This window comes from Branchiostoma lanceolatum, chromosome 1, assembly GCF_035083965.1.
Source record: "Branchiostoma lanceolatum isolate klBraLanc5 chromosome 1, klBraLanc5.hap2, whole genome shotgun sequence".
NCBI lineage: Eukaryota > Metazoa > Chordata > Leptocardii > Amphioxiformes > Branchiostomatidae > Branchiostoma > Branchiostoma lanceolatum.
In genome coordinates this window covers 17538966-17558088 of record NC_089722.1, presented here as the reverse complement: position 1 = coordinate 17558088, position 19123 = coordinate 17538966, and the positions used below count along the sequence as shown (strand labels likewise).

General features: G+C 42.4%; 1 protein-coding gene across 3 annotated transcripts; it reads right to left on the bottom strand.

The window, feature by feature from the left end:
• Nucleotides 1–441: 441 nt before the first annotated feature.
• On the bottom strand, nucleotides 442–19112 carry LOC136438544 (histone-lysine N-methyltransferase EZH2-like). 3 transcript variants are annotated; one of them, XM_066433382.1, is made up of 19 exons: nucleotides 18927–19112; nucleotides 16433–16648; nucleotides 15945–16073; nucleotides 15298–15417; nucleotides 14407–14527; nucleotides 13850–14038; nucleotides 12951–13047; nucleotides 11439–11914; nucleotides 10822–10997; nucleotides 9993–10084; nucleotides 7026–7066; nucleotides 6449–6574; nucleotides 5661–5774; nucleotides 4224–4288; nucleotides 3700–3795; nucleotides 3130–3211; nucleotides 2756–2836; nucleotides 2169–2253; nucleotides 442–1528 (listed from the first exon to the last, which is right to left on the bottom strand). In XM_066433382.1, the coding sequence occupies exons 2-19, from the start codon at nucleotides 16631–16633 to the stop codon at nucleotides 1468–1470; spliced, it is 2352 nt and encodes a 783-aa protein (XP_066289479.1). In that variant the 5' UTR covers nucleotides 16634–16648; nucleotides 18927–19112; the 3' UTR covers nucleotides 442–1467. The 3 variants fall into 3 exon arrangements, with proteins under 3 accessions (XP_066289479.1, XP_066289470.1, XP_066289487.1); XM_066433373.1 differs by having other exon boundaries at nucleotides 4224–4312; nucleotides 18927–19111; XM_066433390.1 differs by lacking the exons at nucleotides 15298–15417; nucleotides 15945–16073; nucleotides 16433–16648; nucleotides 18927–19112 and adding an exon at nucleotides 14942–15083 and having other exon boundaries at nucleotides 4224–4312.
• Nucleotides 19113–19123: the final 11 nt, after the last annotated feature.

Sequence of the window (19123 nt, the reverse complement as noted above, 5' to 3'; positions counted from 1 at the left end):
AGGACCTCCAGCTTTACATCCAAGAGGATGTCCCTAACAGAAGCTAGGTAGTCATTTTCACATGAGTCAAGTCAGGAAATAAGACATTAGGCCACACCAATTTAATTTCTTGGTTAACAGATTTTTTTTTTATTTTAGCACAAGGACATCATGAAAACAGATTCTGAAGGCTGGGGTGAAAACTGGCACCTGACCCTGTTCACTCCCTGAAACTGTGTGCAATCTAGCATTTTTTTTTAAATCCGTAAATTGGTGTGGCCTTAGTGTTAAGTACCTTTCCAAAGCCAAGGGCACAACATTGGGGTCTGCTAGGGATTCAAACCCAGATCCTTTAGATTCTAACAACCCTGACATCAAGACCACCTCACCACCAAACCTTTAATGGACCAACATTCATGTATCTTGCTCACAGGACTGAGGTGACCAAACATAACAATACAATCTTTTGTCTTGAGTCTTTAATATTCCTTCTCTCTTTTGAAAACATTTGCAATGAATACCTGGTTGATATGTAACAAGCGTATTACAAATTGCACACTATAAAACGCACCATTACAATGAATGTTACCTTCTACAAGTGTAAAATGGTACTGTCAGTATATATAGCTTAGTAGAGACAAATGCTACAGTATATTCACATTTATGACCTTAAAAAATATGCTATGATCTCTTTCATGTATATGATTAGCACATAATTGTATGGTTAACAGTACTGCGAAGAACGATTGTAGAAAAGATCATCTGTTTGGAATGCTCTGATACATAATTCTATTTAACCTTTTGCACTCTGAAGTAGCCATTTGGCACCCAATTCCGTACTGGTTACAGAGTTAGGCAGCAGGGAGAAGGTTAAACTTACTAGAGGCTATCTTATGTTGGAGGGTATCTAGGATACAGTACTGCTGATGTTTCTTTCACACAACATCCACGAAGTGGAAAACCTCAGACTATTTTTCTCGAAAAGTCCAAGGTAAAGTTAACGCAAAAGGTTCAGAAACTTTATTTTGGTCGATCATATCATGATGATGAATACTCCATCAATTGCATGGCTTTATACATCATTGGAAAACTTGTTTGTTTCCATTTAATACAATGATTCCATTTGCAATTTGTTCATGATCATGCTTAATTGTGCAAAGAGCACTATTCTGATACAGTTGGTGGGTCACCAAAAAAGTGCCGAAATCTACCAGCCAACGTCAGACAGACACTGTGTTGACGGGAATTTCTGCACTTTCGTTTTGCGACTCACTCACATAGTCAGCTCTGGTGTTCAACCTTTGAATGTATAGGATCATGACAAATTTGGAATCATTGTTAACAATAAAATCAAATAAACAATAAACTTTCCAATGATACATAATACTATACAATTGATAAAGTAATAACGGAGACATGATCAATCAAGTTTAAGTTTCCGAACTTCTTGTGCTGAGCTCTGTTTTCTTGTGTATGTTTGACAGCTCCTCATGCCACCTCCTGCTCCCTCTCTATGCCCACATACTTCATTGCATCATTCTGGCTGTACCTGTGGATAAAAAATAGTGCATCAGCTTAAAGACAGAATCACAATGTCATTTAATCCTTCTCCATCATACATATTATAGTAAACCCTATCAGTACACAAGTCAGGGTTCAGTACACCAACCACTCGGCCGGGACTCGAACCTACAACCATCCGGTCAAGAAAAGAGATTGGTATCTGCTATACATGTAGCTAGGGCTGCAGTATCTTGTACAGTACTTGTACAGTACTGCGAAATGCATTAAGATACATGTCCAAAATATCAATGTACCCTCACTGTACATGAATAGACTTACACTCAAGTATCACTAATTATAACTTTTTGACTTTTTATGTTGTCCCGACCACAAAAATGAAACTTTGGCATGGGAAAAAGATGAAAACATTGTGTGGGCATTGAAATTTGCACCATCTTTGCTTCAGATTCTCTCAAAAGCATAGTCAGGGTCTCTACTCACAACACCTGAAGTCTCAATAAACATTCTGTTTCTGTCATCATTCCAGACTACAGGTTACTTAGTCAAACAGTTTAGGTAACTAAACCTCTATACCAGGTACCTGTACCTGATGTTATGTTTAGGTAATGTATACTAACCATACTAGTACCATATCAAGATGTCACTTTAATCAAAGAAATGCTGACCTGTAGTCAAAGAACAGCTCCTCTCCAGGCTGGATGGGCCGCTTGGCGAAGATCCCGATGCGATGGTCACCATTCACCATCATCACTGTCTCATGCGCAAAACAAGAGAAAAGTTTTTGCCATCAATAGTTTCAAAAACGAGAAAACTGAAATAAAGATGTTTGTTGACTGCTGCATTGCTTTGAAGTTCGAAATACAAACAACAAGCCTTACCCTTAGCTTTGTTTGGTTCATTAATTCAGACCCTTGTAATATCTAGTGGCACATACATGGCAGGGCATCACCTTTCCTTGCGTTTCAGTAGCAGGACATATTTTTAGGGGGAGGAGTTGATAGCCCTTCCCCTTTAACATGCTCAAGGCACCTCCTCAAACATGGGTCCCTCCTTTTACATCCCTTCTGAAAGACGGGTGCAGCTTCAACCAAGATGTCCTGACTCAAGATTGAACCCTGGTCTCCCAATTGGCAAATGTGAGGCTGCTACATGTTGAGATATAGTGCCATCACATTTCCTTAGCTTAGTTCTCTTTTAATAATGTGTGGAAGGCAGAAAACGAAAGTTTGAAAAGGAGAAGAAAGTGGCTGACCTTTGGCATAACAGTTTGGGTTGACCGAGTGGTTGGCAAAGCGAATCTTGTTGCCCTTTCTTGTTGCGTCCACCACAAAATCTGTAAAACAATCATACGACCAATATAGATACATGTTAGTAACACATTTGCTCAAAAATGGTTTAGAATCGTTTCACCTACAAAGTTGTAACACCACAAAAATCTTCTTTCCTCTTTTAGATCTATCATTAAGTGTATAATTCAAATACTGTATTGTGAATCTTAAAACTTTTGCGGTTTTAGCTTTGCCGTTTTCCTTCTTTTTTCTCCTGCTGTGAAATCAAACCACCTGGAAAGGAAACAAATTAAGTCTTCTTAAAGTCCAAGAAGCACAGAAATGTCTTTTGACTCACCGTTGTTTAAGTTAAAGAGGAAACTGCACATGTACTTGTCGTAAACCTTCCCACGTCTGTCAGCCTCATCTTGTGAGATGATCTGGAAAAAACAACACATACTCAAACCTTTCTCCTCCATTGTCTCCAGTGGCCTATACAATATATCTTGGGCACCTCTAAACCATTCATCTTCACAGAGCCTCAACAGAAGCCTATTCAATAATATCTTGTAGAGGCTCTGCTATACATGTATTATCTGGGCTGAGATTTCCACTTTTGTGGACGTGGCCTATACTCGAGTGTAACCAGCTTTTTGCCAATAAGAGAATCAGCTAAATGTTTCCATGAAGAATGTAAAGCAAATTCTCTGATGGGGTGACAGCTGGGTTAGAGGCCCCGCCCACAAATGTGGAAACCTTACCCAGGTATAGCAGGCCAGGCTCTGCATAGGAGAATGACTTAGGCTATGCACAGTTCCGAAAATGGAGGATTCTAGAATATAGAGTACATTCAGTGACTGTTTATCCAAGACAGGATTTGATATTTTCTAAAACAAGTCAGTTTTCCTGAACAAAATAAAAGCCCCACCTCCCCGCAGTACTCTGATATGAACTCATTCTTCTGAGCCGACGTCTTGAGGAAAATCCCCCAGCCTGCAACATCCGAGGGAGCCAGTAGGAGGTGCTGCAGCAACATCAACCGTTAACATCATGATGTCATCAACTTTTGATGGTGTCATTAACTTTTCTACATGTTACTAACTAAAAGTTTTTTTCATCTTATTTAAACAAAGTATTCCAATAGCATGTTTGTGACAGTGGCTTAGGAGATAACATACCAAAGGAACTTAGCATGACAATGGATTTTTTACCACCAATTAAAGCACAAACATTCAAATTCAGTGTTTCTCAAGAACACTGTGTCCCCATTCCCTAACCATGTGCCTCTTACCCTGGGAAGCAGATCCTCTGTAGGCATAAAATTCTGATTGGACAGTCAACTGTGACAGTGATCTCCCCACTCAAGAAGCCTTAGAATGCCTCATTTTGACTTAAAATCCCCCAAAACTCCACATCATGGATTTTTTCGAGAGAAAGCCCTGCCATGCTCACCTTCCTCAGTCCCCTCTGGATGCTGACGTTCTTGCAGGAGATTTTGTCGTTGCTGGAGAAGTCAGCTGTAACAGGGAATAGCTCAGAGGCTATCAAGAAAGTGGCGGTTACTGGCAAATAAACATGCAGTATATAGATCGTGCATTAGTGTCAGCTTGGAGCAGCTTGATTTTCATACAGTACAAAACTGACCAAGAAGACCACCCAGGGGACCAATAAATTCTGATCTTGAACTTGAACTTGAATAAGGACATCGGTGATGTCATCTCGGGAGACAATGGGTTCTTCTGCACCACTCAGTTCGGTCTTCCATTAGCGATCGAAGTTCTAATCTATGTGGACAGGTCACTAAAGACAAGATTCTTAATGGCTGTGTCAATGGGAAAGATTATCTAAGGTACCACCAAAAGGTGGTCACATTGGTCAGGTGGTTCTTATGTAGCTGTGGGCAAATGAGATGGTTTGACTGTACATGTTATAAACATGTTTGCAAAGCTGTTAAAATCATTCTAGTAAGCACTAAATATATATCTCAAACAGTATAAATAGATGGCTCCAACATTTGCCTTCACTTGCAAAACACAGAAAATGTTATTTTCATTCTTACAAGATCCTTGTCAGTCATGTTACAAGAGCTGATAACACTTTACATATCAAAATTACATGATACATACTATTAGGTAATATTGTTGCTTTTGCCTTATTTATGACTGCAAGTCCATGACCGGAATACACTAGAAAACACATAAACAGTGAAATCTATCAAATGTATGCTTTGATGAGTTAGGGTTAGGGTTAACTGGAGATTTAAACTACACCTTTTTTGGAATGGTTGTACCCTCTCATTACTCAGACCCCACTAAACAAACATTGTAGTCCGTAAATGATAACAAACATGGCGACAAGCTGGGATCACCCAGTATTTTCTAGTTTCTTGTTCCTAGGATCTTATAGATATATGGTACATGTTTTCTTTTTTTACATGTAAAATTCTACGCCATAATATAGCAACTTACAATGTTTACTCATCAATTTCAAAGCATACAGTAACTGTATTTCAGTAGATTTCACCCTTGTTTCTGATAGTGTATATTCCAGTGTATTCCTTTAAATAGACAAGCCCTTCAGAACTACTGGAACAACAAGCTTAAGACACTGCTAGTAACACAACAAAGGCTTGGATTTTCCACTTTGTCTCTGCCAGCAACGTCCAAGTCTCACAGCCGTACTTGGACGTTGCTGGCAGAGTGGACGGCCCTTATCCTGGCTGAAATGCTGACTGCCGCAAGAAACAGACGAGCCTGGAGACAGATCTCCATCTTCACTGCTACCTTGTCCCCTCAACGACAAGGAGGTCAAGGGACTAGGTAGGAAGGTAGGTAGGTAACACAAATTACTGAAACCAAAGCCACAGTGAAGCAGTGAAGCCCAACTTACAAGCACCGCAGGTGAGACACAGGTCGGGGTCGCACTCCCGCACGGCCAGGTAACACGGACACTGCTTGGTGTTACACTGCGCCTTACAGCGGCACCCTGGGAAACGGTTCTGACCTGCAGCAGGAACAATACATCAACATATCAACGTTCCAGAAGTAGACGGGTCCGTCAACCGAAAATTTGAGTACGTCCCAATTTCTTTACAGTGTTGGATGAAAAGTTTAATCTTAGTTAATAATATCAAAGACTGTTTTGTCATTAGAAAAAATTCTGAAAATAATGTTGAGCCCCACTCGATTGTAACACTATATCAAAGACTTATGCTAAGCCTTTATTGTATTAGTAATCAGGATGTTTACTCTATTTTGTACTTTGTTTAATAGTTGTTGTCATGCATTGTACCATGTACAATTGTCGTGCAATTACATTTGTAAGTTCTTCATATTGAAATGCCGAAATGAAATCAGTGAACAGTTCAGCTTCTCTTTCACAGACGCTATGTACAGCACTTAATACATACATGTAGGTTCCTAAGTACAGTATTTATACATTGCACCGGGGAAATTTTTCTAGCTCTTTTTGACATTAATACAATGAACAGTGGACCATGACTTAACATTCTGTGCTAAGGACTGGAACCCTTTCTAGTAGCATGCATGTTGGGTGAGCGACAACAGACAAGATTTATACTCCCCACCTCTATGTCCAGAGGCAGTGTCACTAACCATTAGACTACCAACACTTCGTAGTGATGTCCTTAATATGTTGCTTAGGTCAAAGACACTTACAGTCCAAACTGCACTGGCAGAACTTTTCACAGAAGTTCTGACACATGATGCAGGGACAGGAGGAGTCGCATGGCTGCCCCGGGTGGTCGCACGGCTGGTAGTTATACACATGGCTGGACGAGCTGTCTGTGGAAACAAAAACAGATTGTTTGTTGCCACCGTGTGTTGCTTTCGGTGTGTCTGGATTAGGGCTGTCTCCAGCTTTAAATCTTATTCCGTCCCACTCATTGTTTGTTAAATCTGTCATTTCAAGATTAGGAAAATACACTTACATCAATTTCATGTCCTGAAGTTCAGATTTTTTGGATGGAAAGAGTGAAATTTGTATTCGTCCCAACAAGCAAATTTCTGTCCTGGGACAGGGGGATGAGTCCTGGAGACAGCCCTAGCCTGATCTGGATGTTTGTGTTCTCGTGTGTCCGTAACTATTTGAATACAGTTGAGTGACAGGATGTGAGGGGGGAGACAACAGACTGGTAGGATGTAAACTTAAAGGTCAAATTGGAGGTCAAAATGGTTCCCCTTTCAGAGTGTGTGTACAAAATTGTTCATCACAATGGCTAGGAAGGATGCCTACCTTTCTTTAGCTGTATCTTACGACAGTGTGCTGCCCACAACCTGAAAGCAATACATGTTGCCTGTTAGTGGTTTCCATGTTAAGACATTTTCACACCATCAAATCATAATCATAGTTGTGATAACCATATACATGTACTAATAATGATAAAGTAGTACACACACAAAAATTTAGTATAATTGTACACAAAAAAATCATAAAGAAATTGGACAAATCTCATTGGTTCAAGACATGAATATATCATTCATGTGCTGTTTTTCATTACACAACAATATAACACCTAACAAGGATAATTGTCAAGATGTCACTTTGAAGTTGATGCATGACGTTTTTGTAGTCTATCGATAAAGGCGGCTTCAGGCAGGGAGTGTGGTCTGTAGATGTTAATGCTGTTGACTGTGGTCGATAGTTTAGTGACTGTGGTAGCTACATGTATGCACTCCAGTCCATCTCTGAAATATGGAGCTGTGTAGGATTGACGTCTTGTGTTAAGTAACAGTCATCACCCCTCCTCCTGTTCCATTTCTGTCTGTTCTAAAGGCCGTTGCTTGTGGCAGAAAATGTTAAGTCTGTTGTTGGCCATTCAGGAAGGTTTCCACGAAGCAGAAGACATCGACTGGTTGCATACAGTTTAAATCCCAATAGATACAATCCGTTCAAACTCAACACGACTTAAGGCAACATATAACTGACCTGGGGGAAAATGAGCTTTGCGCTCAAAGGGGACAACAATTTTGCCCAGTGATTTACCTCGAACTATATCAGTATATGTACAGCCCCATGCTAAAGACAGAGGGTACTGTTCTCGTTGTACTTGGATCGTCCGCTTGTCGTAACCGTTGGGGAACTAAACGTTGTATTTTAATGAGTACCACGTTTGGGTAAATCTTTCTTGTATCGTCGGCAATTGCTTGTTTGCCAACGCGATCACTGTCGAATTTTACGAGGATGGTGTGGACATCATGACCCGTGCTGTCAATGCCTTCTACTGTTGCGAATGCGCCCTTAACAATTCCGTCTGCAACGTTACGCCAGGGGCAGTGACTGTGACTCTTGCCCCTACTGCTATTGACAATATCTCTCTTAAGCCTCCTGTTTTACTTGGTTTTGTGGAGTGTTAGATTTGTGAGACCTGACTGTTACTGTTTTATGATATATTTTTTCGTGTCTCTGGCTTTAATGTGAAACACCCTGGAGAGGAGTTTAGTCAGGTGTTGCATATTGTGCTCGTGTACCTCGGGGTTGGTCCTAAAGACGTGCAACGCTAGTGCTCCTGATGGGTCTGTTTTAAAGACTTTCCTGGTTTTGAGGATATTTATATCACTATCTGTACAAGAACCTTTTTGTACTCTCATTTACGAAGGACTGTGGTCCACATCCAGCGTAAGTGTGGTATATACAACGGCATTTTACAAACCACATAAAGCTTAGTATAATGCCTTCTGTACTGCCTGCTGCTTGCACATTATTTCTTATATCTATCGATCGCCAACGTTTTCATTTTTGTTTTCACATAAATGTTGAGTAAAGAATTCTTGTAACGTGCCATGTATATAGTCACATGTGCACAGTTAAAGCATAATGGTGGTGAATTGAGAAACGCCGTGTCCAGGCGATGTTCAATTGATTTTATTTTGACTTGTCCCACGCGAACAGTCCTGTCCGTCTTTGTTGATATAAGCTCCCTCCGTGTTTGTTGATATAAGCTCCCTCCAAGCGGGTGATGTAGTGCTGCCTGACCCATACAAGGAATGCAGAGCATCAATCTTGAGCCCAAGTGACAAACAGGTGTTGTCCTTGGATGTAGGTCGACAAGAGGTACTTTAACGCAATTATAAACAAGCCTATTTCACAACTTAATTAGACCCTGATTACAATTTCATATATCTATATTTGTTAATCATTACCTCAATAAGCTACCTGTCAAAAACAATGCAAATTCATCAAACCCTACCCGAGACATTTGCCTCCAAAGGTAACATAAAAAAAGCCCTCTGCAGTTCTAAGCAAGCCACTAGGGGGTCTAAACTTACATCACTTACTCCCTGTCCCAAGAGCTATAAACCACATAAAAATCATGACTATAACACTTGCATGAAATTTGACTACAAGCTTTTGGCGGATTGATAAACTTTCCTCATTTATTATGCAAATTATTTCCTTATTTGCATGATAAATATTCAATAATGTAAAGCATCACCCAAACTATTCACATGCAATAAATCATGATAATCTATCAATCCCTGCTGGAGTTATTCGTCTCCAAAGGTAACAACAAAAACGCCAACTGCAATTCCAAACAAGCAGCTAGGGGGCCTTAATTTACACCACTCACTTGCTGACCCAGAAGCTATCTACCACCTAAAAATGATGAGCCTGACACCTCCAGAAAGTTTGGCCTCAAACTTTGAAGCTCCGCTGCAGTACCTTAAGTATCCGCTAGGAGGCCCATTATCGAATTTGACCTTCCTCTTTGACACCCCTACCTATCTACTCAATATCATGCACAACCGTCAACAGCTCCTCGAGTTATGTTGGCGACATACAAAATCACGTACAAACAAAGCATGCTGCAGTACTGTAGGAAAGCGCCAGATAAATCATTTTCGAACTTGACCTCCGTTTCCACAATATCTACACACCTACAAAAAATCATGAAGATCCATCAACGTTTCCGTCACTTTTTTTGCCTGCATACAAACACAAAAAGATGCAAAGTGCGCTGCAGTACTGTTAAAAAACGCAAGGTTAACCATTTTCGAACTTGACCTTCCTTTGCACAACCACTACACACCTACCAAAAATCATAAAGATTTATCGAAGTTTTCTTGAGTTATGCTCTTGACATACATACAGACCCACCTAACAGATTTCTCAACCGAAAACATAATCTTCTCCGAGTACAAGTACTCGGCGAAGATAATTACACTATGCACTGTACTAGACTGAGTGCATCACATAGCTTACCTGTGTTTCCTTTTCTTCTTCCTAGGGGGCGTTGTGTTCTTTTCTGCTAATAGGTCATCGGTAGATCCTTCCCACTGTGCAAACTCATACACCTGTAGTAAGATATAGTCTTAAGAGATCAATTTAAAAAAAATGCTGATTCATAAATCTTAATACAATGTACTTCACCATGTGTGTCAGCGTGAATGTTAGTATGCGCGTGTGCGTGTGTGTGTGCATTTATGCATGTGTGTGTCAGTGTGTGTGTGCATTTATGCATGTGTGTCTCAGTGTGTCAGTGTGTGTGTGTGTGTGTGTGTGTGTGTGAGTGTCAAACCTTTACAAGAGACCACCTGGTCAAGATGACCAACCTTTAATGGTCCCTTAGATAATTTTGTCATTGACACGAGCATTAAGTGTCCATGGGTGATTTCTACTACGTCTGATTGCCTGGTCTTTTGAAAGTGTTAAATAGCGTGGGGTGAGGTATTTGTATTTGTATTTGTATTTATTGACAATGAGACAAATCATTACACTGGGTCAGCCTAGGCAGCTCTCGCTGGTAACGGCTGACCCACAAATACAGACAAACATACAACAGTACATAATCTGCAGTAAAATCATTACACTATCATAATACATACATAGTCAATACAATACAATACGATACAATACAATGCATAATGATACAGTATAAAATCATTGGACTCAATAACTACCATGCAAATATATAAGAACATAGCATTTGTGGTGGAATAGATGGAAGGTTGATAGCAGGTAAATTTAAATCAGGACAACAGGTGGGATTTGCATCAGGCTTTGAATATGCTCAGTATGGGTGAGTCAGTACTTGTCTGCAGGTCTTGGTCCCTATGAGCTGTGCGATGCTGCAGTAGTTGTTGAAGTAGACGGCCCTCAGCACGCGGAACAGCGAGGCGTCCGCACCGTTCCAGCCGTCGGGGAGAGGCACCGGCTGCGGGGGTGTGGGCGTGGCAGCGTCTGCAGAACTACTGTCATCGGCTGGAACTAAGAGAAACATGCATTCTGAACAAAGTTGTAATTTCTGTAGCTTCCACCACAAAACTTTGACTGCAGAACTACTGTCATCGGCTGGAACTAAGAGAAACATGCATTCTGAACAAAGTTGTAATTTCTGTAACTTCCACCACAAAAATTGACTGCAGAACTACTGTCATCGGCTGGAACTGAGAGAAATAATCATCCCTCTTAAGGAAAACCTCTCAATTTGAAAATTGCATAATTAGAAGAGTTTGAACCTTGATCATCTTGAGCCTTTTATTTTCAACTGGAAAGCTACCCCTAGAAATCAATACTTACATGTATGCAGCGCTGCAGCGTCATCTTAGGATCACAAATTTGAATTGTAAATATATTTTGACAAAAGAAGGAGAGCTTCCAAAGCATTTCATGTACTAAAGAACCCCACAGTGGGTACTTGTTGCGTACCTTGAGTTGGTGATGCTGCATCCTGTGCAGACGTACATGTCGACTCCGGCTGACTCATGGAGCTACAGTCGTCCTCCATACTCCCCTCGTCCCCCTCTCCCTCCTTCTTAGTACCGCCGTCAGACTCCCCCGACTTCACCTTCCCAGCTCCAAACCTCCCCTTCTTTTTACTTCTCGAGGGACTGGGCTGCGGTTCCGGCTTCCCGTCCTTCTCTACCAGGTGCACAAAACACTCGGCGCCGCACGCTTCCGTCACCTCCTTGTTTGCGTCGGCGTTCTTGCGTTTGATCTGGCTGGGGGTGGGGTGGTAGGGGTGGAGGAAGCAGTCGTACTTGTAGCAGCGGCGACAGAACAGCGTGTGGAAGGAGTGCAGGCTCTGCTCGCGGGAGACGGACTGGGCGTTGGGGCCGTCGACGTTCGGCGTACACTCCGGCGGGAGGATGGTTGGGTCCTGCTGCTCTATCAGCTCCTTGTATCTGTAAAAATGGATGTAATAATTCAATAGTTGTATTGATGACTGGACTTTCATACCTTTCTGTATCTATATAGCCAGTACAACAGCCATTAGGCGTAACACATCAGCTTCGCTGACACGCGGCGCAGCAACAGCTGGTTAAATTACACCGAATGGTCTGTTACACCTAGTCTTTGCATATCTGACTGCATCCGTTCTTTAAAGCTACTTAGTGAAGATACTCCTACAGTACTTGATGACAACGATTTCCATTCTACTATATAATGGTTCTCGGAAAATACGAACTTTTGATCACATCAATCCTTGGCTGATAACTCTGGTACTTACATGTAAAAGCATGACTATTTCTAGTCCTCTTCTGAGCTGGCATTAGATACTTATCATTATACCGTTGAAGGGTGAAAAGGAGGTCGAGGTGAACATTGTTAGACGTTGATTGTGCAAATTATGGTCTTATTTGCACAGCTATCGTGGATATACCAAAAAATCACCTTTTCCTCCCTTGTGACATAGAATATGATATAGTCACTTAGTAGCAGAGACAGCTGTTCAGCAGCAGGAGAGCCCACAAAGCTAGGCACAGGCTAAAACAGTTAGCCGTTGAAAAACACTTTCCTGGTTTCACTACAGTGACTGCAGTCTTTTTGCTAGAAAAAACTGCTATAATGGCATATAAGATCATACTTTTTCAGCAATACGCCTTTGATCAGACTACTTACTTTTCACGGAGCTCCTCTGCCAAGCCGTTGTCAGGGAACAGTTGGCCGTTGAAAAACACTTTCCTGGTTTCACTACAGTGACAGCAGTTTTTTGCTAGATATAGCACATACGATACCTTATTCAACAATATGCCTTTGATCAAGCTACCTACTTTTCACGGAGCTCCTTTGCTGAGCCTTTGTCAGGGAACAGTTGGCTTTTGAAAAACACTTTCCTGGTTTCACTACAGTGACTACATCTTTTTTGCTAGAAAAAAACCTGCTATAGCACACATAGGATACTTTATTCAACAATATGCCTTTGATCAGACTACTTACTTTTCTCGGAGCTCCTCTGCGGAGCCCTTGTCAGGAAACATGGAGGAGATGGCCTCGAAGATCTGGTCACACGGGAACCGGCGCCGAGGACCTGGGTCTGAGGACAGGAGGGAACAATCTGGTAAATACAGAATTCTTCTCCAGGGTTCTCCTCTTCACAAATCTAGGAGCAAAGTTATGAAGAGTGAAGCCTTTTATGAATGTCCACCAAAACCCGAATCACTGTAGGGGTGGGTACCGGTACTGTGTACCGGTACAAAACCGGTATTTCTTAATGGATCGGTCCCAAAAAAACGGTCCGTAAAAAATCAGTGGACCGGCCTATGGACCGATTAGAAAATTCATAGTACCAGGCTACCAGCAGGCGGCCACATAACTGGTCTAAGAAAATACAAAACAGCAGATTTAACGAGTCGTTTTCGAAGACGTTAGCTGTGAATCATATTAGAAACACTTAAAGGATGAGTAAACAGACGGCAAGGAGAGTATAGTTATAATTTTGAGACAAAGTGCAAACCTAAGAAATTATATTGTTCCAGACATGACGTTTGGAGCCTTTTACGTGTGTCTCGCTCTCCAAAATATGATGTACTGCGACACTACTATAATCAGGTACAGGTACAGGTACAGGTACAGACCTGGACCTGACCCTCTGGACCTGGACCGGACCTGAATTTTATGTACCGGTACCCACCCCTAAATCACTGTGATCATTGTTTTCCAGATGAGACACTTCGGTACCTTATATTCATGCCCTAAAATCTGAGTTGTGTTCTTTTTTTCTAGGTGAGGCCGAGGAACTTACTTACTGTAAAAAATACATGCATGGAACAACACATATATGTATATTATAAGGGAGCCCAAATAAGACCCAACCCCCATCACACACACACACACACCTGTGCCAGATGCATCCTTAAGGGAGTCAGCTGTGTCATCAGGTGTGTCTTCTGACGCTTCCTCGTTGTCTCTAGTACTTTGGCTGTCTGCCTTCTCTACTTCTGAGCTGGAGGAAGACTTTGGGGCCTCCAACTCGGACAGGTTCCTCACCAGTTCCACAAAGATCTCATCGTTGATGAAACCTCCCTCTGTGATAAGAATTTAGATAGCATTCGAGGAGCTTTTCAAATGTAATTATCTATTTCTACCAACATCATACATTATATCAAAATCCATTGATGACTTCTTGATGCATTCTAGATTTTAACACGCACAAACAAACATCATACATGTACCACATATATGACCATGGAAAGGTAAGGGCTTTAAATATGTAACAAAAAATATCTACCTTACAAAGATTTTATATGCTGTTTCCGTACAAAAAATCAAGCACACACCAACAAGCTTTCAACCAATCTTGTTGGTGAGCACTTTACTTTGTGTACGGAAATAGCGTATAAAATCTTTATAATGTTAGTAATCATCACAGATTAACTTTTAATTGATTACTTACCTCTCTCCCCGTGCACCTTGCCATCATAGTTCTTGATGAGTTCCTCGATGAAGGACCCATCCTGGTCCAGGACCTCGTCTCCCATGTAAGGAATGTTGTGTAGTACAGTCTCATCCTCCACCTTTAAAAAAATATGTTTGCTTGTTTGTTTGCTTATTTGTTTGATTGTTGGTTTGTTTGTTTGCTCAAGTTGATGGGTACTTAGATAGTAGAATGCCAAAGTCAATTCCAAAGTCAATTCCAAAGTCAATTCTAAAGTCAGTTCCAAAGTCAATTCCAAAGTCAAACAAGATGTTAAAAAACAAAAGTGAAGCATCTGTTGTTCGGGATACCATATTCTCATCTGTGGTTAAGTCATTTGTTCAACTTTCCTGAAAAAACATTCCATAATGCATCTTTTTGCCAAACTTTTTTTTTTCATTCCCACATTCACATCAATTTTGGGGTTCCCAGAGGGTGTCATCCATATAATCAATTCAACATACTAGTAGGCTAATAAGTTGTATGTTTTAAGAGATAAAAGGGAAAGACTTACCATGTAGTTCTGCTGCAGAGGCACCCACGTGTACATGACTTACCATGTAGTTCTGCTGCAGAGGCACCCACGTGTACATGACTTACCATGTAGTTCTGCTGCAGAGGCACCCAGGTGTACATGACTTACCATGTAGTTCTGCTGTAGAGGCACCCACGTGTACATGACTTACCATGTATGTAGTTCTGCTGCAGAGGCACCCACGTGTACATGACTTACCATGTAGTTCTGCTGCAGAGGCACCCACGTGTACATGACTTACCATGTATGTAGTTCTGCTGCAGAGGCACCCACGTGTACATGACTTACCATGTATGTAGTTCTGCTGCAGAGGCACCCACGTGTACATGACTTACCATGTAGTTCTGCTGCAGAGGCACCCATGTGTACATGACAGGGATGGAGGGCACGGAGTTCATCACCTTCAGCACTGTCGTCTGTTTGGGCTCGTCCGCATGGCCAAATTCAACCACTACCTGAAACATACAATGTACATAGTCTCAATGTTAAAAAAGATTCATAATAATTTCATGAAATGGGATGGAGAGAGCCAGAAAGAGAGGAGGGAGAGATAGTGGCAGTGAAGAAGAGAAAAAAGAGTCAGAACGTTTCAGACAGCATCTGCTATCTTTCGTTAGTGACTTAAGGAATAAAATATTACATGCTTTTATGACATATGAAACTGTGTAGAGAGTGACCTGTCAAGTGATGGGACACAGTGTATTCTGCATCACCCTCGGTCCCAGCCCTCCCACGTGTCAGATCGCCCTCCGAGCTGGTACCTCGGGTGATTTCGAATACACAGTGTTGTATTCTATGTTTATGAAATGTGAAACTGTTGAGTGAGTGACGTGTAGAGTAACGGGACTGTGGTGTATTCTGCATCACCTTCGGTGTATTCTGCATCACCCTCAGTCCCACCCCGCCCACAGGTCTGAAGTCTGGTACCTTGGGTGATTTGGTATTCTATATATATAAAACGTGAAACTGTGTAGTTTTTGACCTGTCGGGTGATGGAGCTGTGGTCGAACATGGCCGGGCTGCTCAGCTGTTGGAGTGGCTTCTCCTCTAACAAGTCCGCATGACGTCGCAGGACCATGTCCACGTTCCCTCTGTTCGCTCCCCAAACCATCTGTCAGAGAGACAAACAAGTCAGAGATACACAGTATTCTCAATCATCAATCAATCAATCAATCATTCTGCTGCGTGCATCGACTTCTATTTCATGGCGACTGTAGACATGGATGGTTTGGGCTAGTAGCCTGAGTACCATCCTCCTTAGTGACCACTGGCTCAAAACATTTTTGCTTGCTAGCTCAATGCTTTTCCCTTGCTAACAAGGAACCAAAAACGTTGAGCCAGAGGTCACTCAGGCTATTAGGATGGTACTCAGGCTATTAGGCTAGGGCTATCCCATAAAGAAAATGCATAAGAATTTTTCTTAACCAATGAAATGACCTTAGATTAGAGTGGTTAATGTTTGACCCTAACCTTGACCTCGTCTGCCCTACGGAACCTCTTCAGCTGCCTGAGCCTCATGTACTCCGACTTGACGCGTTTCTTCCACTCCAGGAATACGGCAAGTGGGGAGGGCTCGACACTGATGCTGGGAGCGGTGCTGGGGGGCGCGCTGTCGCTAGCGCTGCTGGGTCCAGCCACGGGGGAGGGGGGCTGGTCTCCTGTGCCGCTCATGGTGAGGACTGGATACTGGAATTGAATCATATCAACAATGTTACTAACAGGAACAATTGACAAGTGGGGACAGCTTGACACTGGTACTGGGGGTGGCGATGTGGCTACTGGGGCCAGGCACGAGGGAGGGGGGCTGGTCTCCTGTGCCACTCATATCATGGTGAGGACTGGATACTGGAATTCAATCATAACAATGTTACTTAATAAGATCTAATACTAGTATATATATAAGAGGAACACCACGAGGGGTGTGTGGTCTGTGCTGGCGGCAGGTCAGGAGATTCACTATTCTAAGTAAGGGAGGACCATTTTACTTAATCACTTTTTAATAGGTCGATGCAACCTTCTTAAAATAGCAAATTATGGATGTAACATAACTTACTACGTAACTTACTGATCAAGCAATTTAGCAATGTACACATGGTCATACTATTATTAAATTGTTGTAATGTACGGGTAAGGGGAAAACCCTGTATAGGTATACCCGTACCCGTACCCGTATAGGTATACCGATATACCCCATTTGGGGCCCCAACAAGCCAGGAAACACGCTATGACGGCTGCCATATGGGGCACCCAGAACGGCTGTTTTTTACGGTCTCCACATTGAGATAAGACACAAACAGTTGACTACACTCGGTCAGAAAATAGCTGAACAATCATATTTAACAATCTTTTGATTTCTATGAAGGACGGAGGTTTGGAATATACGGAATTTGCGAAGTTCGTACGGAGCGCCTGTCAGAATGTGCGAGCAACGATCTCGGAGACCTTTCAACTAAATCCGTTCTGAAAAGGTTTAATACGGATCGGAAAACCTACAGGAAACGCCTCACGCTAAAGACAGAGACCGAGCACGGCAGGTTTACTGGCAGCTCCAGCCAAACAGATCATGAATATTGCATCAGAAGATAATGAATAGTGGAAAGGTTGATAGTTTAAGTGTTTATTCTATTTCTTTTCAGAACGGGTTTAGTTGAAACTGGTCTCCGAGATCTGTGCTCGCACGTTCTGACAGGCGCTCCGTACGAACTTAGCAAATTCCGTATTTTCCAAAACTCCAGTCGGTCCTTCATAGAAATCAAAAGATCGTAAAATATGATTGTTCAGCTATTTTCTGACCGAGTATAGTCAACTGTTTGTATCTTGTATCAATGTGGAGACCGTAGAAAAACAGCCGTTCTGGGTGCCCCATATGGCAGCCGTCAAAACGTGTTTCATGGCTTGTTGGGGCCCCAAAAGGGTATACCGGTGTACCTACACGGGTACTTATACAGGTACGGGTACCTATACAGGGTTTTCCCCCTACCCGTAATGTACATGTACAATCGTACTATGTTAGCCGTGGCGACTCTTTAATCGGGTATATTTTGCTGTATGTCTAAAGACTCTTTTACATTACCCTCACAAGAGTCGTGGAAAGACCCATTGACAAATCTACACACAATCCATCGGCTGCGCGATAGTTGCTTCCCCGCCAGGTTTCTGGGTGTCCCTAGCTTCCTTGCACCCTTACCTATCATTCCGCACCCGTAGGAATCCCAGATCACCCGTAATATATCCACAGCGCGACCATTTGCGAACAATCCCCCACGTATCGCTCCCTCAGTTCAACCGCGCGGCCATCTTGTTTGACGTCGGCGATGTTCGGAAGGTTCGGAAGATTTCCGACCGTTTCCGGAAAGATAGCGAAGATCCCCCGACGACGTTCCGAGCGCTTTCCGGAAACGGTCGGAAATCTTCCGAACCTTCCGAACATCGCCGACGTCAAACAAGATGGCCGCGCGGTTGAACTGAGGGAGCGATACGTGGGGGATTGTTCGCAAATGGTCGCGCTGTGGATATATTACGGGTGATCTGGGATTCCTACGGGTGCGGAATGATAGGTTAGGGTGCAAGGAAGCTAGTGACACCCAGAAACCTGGCGAGGAAGCAACTATCGCGCAGCCGATGGATTGTGTGTAGATTTGTCAATGGGTCTTTCCACGACTCTTGTGAGGGTAATGTAAAAGAGTCTTTAGACATACAGCAAAATATACCCGACTAAAGAGTCGCCACGGCTAGTACTATGTATACGTAGAACTGTTACAGACCCACCCAAGGGGAGCACGGAAAGTACGAGTCTATACAATCCCTTGGACTATGCTGCCTCAAATTCTCCAAGAGAAGCACTTTGGGCGTGAACATAAAGAAAACACAGTACAAACACCATGTGATTAACGTTATTCTCTTGAGGACAGCATGCAGCAACAGAACGCAACCGGAACAAAGCACAACTTCATTCAAAACTCACCTGGTCTCATACACGAGTCACCACACGATTTATAAACGGACAAGACGCTGCTTGATAAGAAACAGAGCTTCTTTGAGCGTAAAGCTGATGATCTTGGACAAAAGACTTCTTCTCGTGTGAAAGAAAACGATGGCCTGGGGAAACTTGACCCGTGCTGACCCCGAACTTCCCGCGGATTTTCACCGCATCAAAACAAC